Source organism: Limulus polyphemus, unplaced genomic scaffold (assembly GCF_000517525.1).
Source record: "Limulus polyphemus unplaced genomic scaffold, Limulus_polyphemus-2.1.2 Scaffold4564, whole genome shotgun sequence".
NCBI lineage: Eukaryota > Metazoa > Arthropoda > Merostomata > Xiphosura > Limulidae > Limulus > Limulus polyphemus.
The window spans coordinates 51,616-56,597 of NW_013670174.1; the positions used below are offsets into that span (position 1 = coordinate 51,616).

The 4,982-nt window shown below is 35.1% G+C and overlaps 1 protein-coding gene across 1 annotated transcript; it reads right to left on the minus strand.

Annotated features, from left to right (window-relative positions):
* Positions 1-3,321: 3,321 nt before the first annotated feature.
* On the minus strand, positions 3,322-4,125 carry LOC106471355 (transcription factor SOX-14-like). The gene has a single exon (XM_013931953.1). It carries the CDS (start codon positions 4,123-4,125, stop codon positions 3,322-3,324), a length of 804 nt encoding a protein of 267 aa, XP_013787407.1.
* Positions 4,126-4,982: the final 857 nt, after the last annotated feature.

Genomic DNA, 4,982 nt, shown 5'->3' on the forward strand with positions numbered 1-4,982 from the left:
ACAGAAAAATGTTTAAAATAAACTTAAGTGTAATTATTGCTGTAAATGTAAAAATAAAGAACAGTTTACCAATTTACTGCGAATAATTGGAAAGGATTATAATATAAACTTTTTAAGGACAAAAAATTATTTTTTAATTTTTCTTTTGTTTCAAAATTGAGAAAGGGAAGCTGCTTTACATTTAACCGATGAATTATGTCTTTGATGAAACTGCTAAAAAATTCGGTTGGAAATATGCAAAATTACAATTTATTCACGAGTAGAAATGTTTACTTAAATTGAAGATCACTAAAACACATGTTCTGACTCTGAGCAACTTTTGCTTTTAAGTTGAATTATTTGTGGTTTAAATCCTTATGAATAGATACAACAGCAACAACATTTACAGAATTTTAAAAAAAAACTGAAAATTTTCGTCACGGACAATAACCATAAAACGTCCAAGAGTCACACCGATACGTTATTTTCACTCACACAATTAAGCCGTATATACGTTATCTTTACCAAAAGAATGCACACAATGAGCGAATATATTTGTGTTGCACAACATCTGTATTTTTTGTGTGTACTTTTTTGTCGTGCTATTCAAAACTTCGACCACCTACCTCCACTTAGTTCCAAGTCGTGGAAGTGAGGGTAGATATACATGAAATATAGTTTATAGTCCACTAATCATGTTTTAATTAATCTGTGATTGAGGTTTGTTTGTCACTAAGCGAAAAGCTACACGGTGGGTTATCTGTCCTCAGCCCACCGTGGGTATCGAAACCTGAATTTTAACGCTATAAGCTGGGAAACGTTTCGCTGAGCCAAAATCGATTTCAAGGAGTTGGGTTTTTCTAATAGTTTTGCACGTACTTTATCACAGCAAATTAGTTGTCCATCTTGTAAGTTAGGAAAAAAAATGTCCCCCAGTGGTTCAGCGGTAAGTTGACGGATTTACACGCTAAAAATCCGGTGTTTGATTCCCTTTGTGGACGGAGAGTAGATTGTGTAGCTTTTCGCTACAATAAAAACAAAGTAGTGTGATGAGTACAAAATTATCTGTATATCTAATGATTCAATGTATTTTAACACACTTTACGACATCGCTTAGTTTACAGTAGGCGTTGTTGGTTTAACTTTGAATTATTATGGTTTATTAATTTCGAGTTTAATTACATCATTTATGCATACTATATAATCACTCGTTGTGTCTGCTTTAGTAAAAAGTCGATATTTTATTGAAAAATATTTCTTTCAAGTGGACAAATAACCCTTCATTGCATCGTCATTCAGTTATAACCACTAACTATGATAGCTGGCAGGAAACCTGCAAAAGCAGTTTACAGTCGTGGACGAGAAGAGTAATTATTACTTTTTTTTGAATCATAGCTTGGTCCGTACTTAGAGGCATGTATTACACAGTTGTACAACACTTAAATAGTTGGTATTTGTCTTCGTAATAAGGCTAGTTGTTTGTTTGTAACAGGTATAAAAGAGGTTCTCCCACGATAAGGGATTGACTGCCATTCTCATAAAGCACTCGCAGTTTAAAGTGTGGGGAATAGCATGTGTTATCACATAGATTCGAACCTAGTTCGCAAGCTCCAAAATCGAGAGTTCTACCACAAGGCCAACCTCCGACCCGCATAGTTGGTCATCACTCGATCGTCTTCTTACCTCCAATATTACAACCGTTTATCTTAAAATGTAAGCCAAAAATGCGCAAAGACAAAACATGACGGAAAAAATATTCAAAAACTTATTTAGTCATGAGTGATGTACAACTAGCATTTAAATAGCGCTGAGAAGACGGTCTCTTCCAATATACACCAAAAAGGGTAAGATTCTACTTTAAAACAGCATACACATCCTAGACGGCCTGGTTCAGGTGCTTGAACTTGTAATGTCCTGAACCAAATTTTGTCTCTGCATGTTCTTGGATTACATTTGAATATTTTTTCACTTCATTGTTCTATGGTTGCTGACAGCCTCCGCCCACTTACAACTGCTAACTTATCTTTTTGTAATTGCATATATTTATTATTACTAGTTTTCTACTACATTTATACACATATATATATCTGCGTGTGTAATATATTTTATTAGCCAAATGTGTCTAATCACAATACACTGCTACAGCGATGGTTTATAACCTATAACCATTGTATAATATTTGACCATGAAATTTTTCAAATATCTGTTTTTGTAAACTACTAAAAATAAGAGTAGCTCTACAGAAAATTAGTGAAAACAGAAGTTTTGGCTACACGTATTAACGATTTTTAATGTGCTACTTCTAAACACATTTTTAGTGTGTTTTATATCTACCTGGAGTCATCTGAGTTAAAGTGTTAAGAAAACGCACATACAACGTGATAACCACAGCTTAATTTCTAATGAAATTTATAATGTAATGAAACATAAACAGGCACATCAGAATGAATACTGTATAATAAAATAGTTTCTTAACTTATGTGATGAAAATTAAAAACCATTAACTTTTTTTTCAGACTATACTGGAGCTAATCAACATGCGTAACCAAAAGTTTTCAAACGTACAATCCATTTTATTGATATAAAATTTGCCAATAAGACAGACAAATTTACACAAAGTGAAGATAAAATATACATATTAACAATGCAGTTTTAGAGGCATATTTAAATACTGTTTTACATATACAAATATATTTGACTTGGCTCATAAAACATTTATGTAGTTTGATTATTTTTAATTCATTTCTGTTATTTTCAGGTCTTTTATTAAGTTGAAATATGTGTGTGATGGAAAGCAATGTTCAAACACACTTATTTTAAGCCACTTTCAAACTTTGCCTTTATTTACTTAGTCTGTAATCATAAGAAAGGAACAGTAACCCACAACAGAACGAAATCATTTTTCATAGGCACATAATATTCTTTGCACATTTTGGCCAATTTCAGGAATCATGATACATGGTTCTTTCCAAAATATGATGAAACATAATAATCGTAGAGTAATTATTGATGAAACATGATAAACAATTCTCGTGTAACATTTCCCATCGTCGTGGTGAAATAATAATAATTGTTCAAATGCATTTCTCAACTGAGAATATCACATAATTGGTGGGTTTTCCTTGTATTTGTATAGATATAAATACACATTTCTTTTGTCCTACAACATCTGAGCAATAATGCAAAATGCAACTGCTTATCATGCTTTAGTTCATTCATTACGAAGCTAAGAAATACACAGCCTTCATTTGGTGGCACAGCGTAATAATTCAATTAAGATACTTGACTGTTCTGACAAAATAATTCATCTAACAGAATAAACAACAGTTATATAAGTACAGTCTAGAATAACATAGAGATATTTCGACGTTGAGGATCACTGGATGGTGAATATCCAGAAGGCCTGTAGCCGTATGTTGACATATAGGCTGATGCAGCATAGGAGGCAGGAGTTGAAAGAGTCATCGGGACCTGGCCGTTTGAAATGCCGGTTATTGGAGAGTTAATAGAAGCTAATGATGTTGGGTAAAATCCTGTTCTTCCATAGATAGAACTAACAGCTGTACCTGTGGAATGAATAACCATGTCGTTTTTCAAGGTCGTTGATGGTGACTGTATGCTAGGCTTAGCGGTGGACTCGGAAGGTGTCAAACCCATATGTGTACAGTATGGATTACCCATGGAATAAGAAAAAGGTGAAGTTTTGAGGGCAGCCTCTGTCATCTGATGACTCTCTGAATATCCAGCAGTCGCCTGTTGCAAGACTGTAGAAGTCATGTAAGCCCGTGGATCTACGTGTCCGTGGATGTAGGGCAGGGAGAACGGGTAAGCTTCTTGTTTTTTTACCTGTGGTTTAGGTTTTCTCCGGGGTCGGTACTTGTAGTCGGGATGTTCCCGCATGTGTTGCTCGCGCAGACGCTTGGCTTCATCGATGAAGGGCCGCTTGTCGTCCTCGCATAGTTGTTTCCACTCAGCTCCCAGTCTTTTGCTGATTTCAGAGTTGTGCATCTTAGGGTTATCCAAAGCGATTTTCCGGCGCTGGGCACGAGACCAAACCATGAAAGCATTCATGGGCCGCTTAATGTGATCTTGTTTCCCGCAACCACCAAAGCTTGTACTGTTGCTCAATCCATCAACCATAGTCATCGTGTAAATAAATTAGACTCGTAACATTCGACAAAGTACTCACCTGGTGACAGTCGGACCAAATTTTCACTATATCCCAGCTTCTCAATACAACCAACAGGTAACCAACCACTTAACTCTGATTGGGCAGATAAACGGAAACCCACAGAGAGGCCAATCGTATTTGGGCAAGTAACTCAGTTTAACACGCCCACTCAAGGCTCAATCATTCGCTATCGTAAAGTAGGAAGGCGCGGAGTATAATTGCAATTAAAAGTATTGCAAACAAAAGCCGACTTGTGGATTAAAATTCATTGTTTCTTGTAGAAAGGGACCGAGTGTAGCCGAGTGATCAGCGCGCCGAACTGTGGATTTGCGGGTCCACTGTTCGCGTTCCGTTATCTCAAAAAATTGCACTGCAAACTTTGGTGGTGGGTGCTGTTGACTAGTTGCTTTGCCTCTAGTCTATCAGTTCAAAATTAAGAACGGATAACGCATATAGTCCTTGAGTAGCTTTGCGCGAATATCCGTAAAAACAGAAACATCTTACATAAAATTTAAATTTTAAGAATATTTTCTAACTTTCAAACAATCTGTATTGCTTTGAAAATGAGGATTTAAAATAAGAAACCAAATAAATTGAACTGCTTTGATTTCTTTTAATAATTATGATTTTGAAGATAGACAATTATATTTAAGAAAATTCACACTTTAATAAATCTTAGAAAAATTAAAACATTCCAATAATGAAACCTGATAAAGATTATAGCATAGTTATACTAAATAAGTCAAATCATCATGAGGTATAAACACCAGTAATCTTATAAAACTGAACACAACCGGGTTAAAATCTTAATATAAGGCCAAGTTATTTGAGG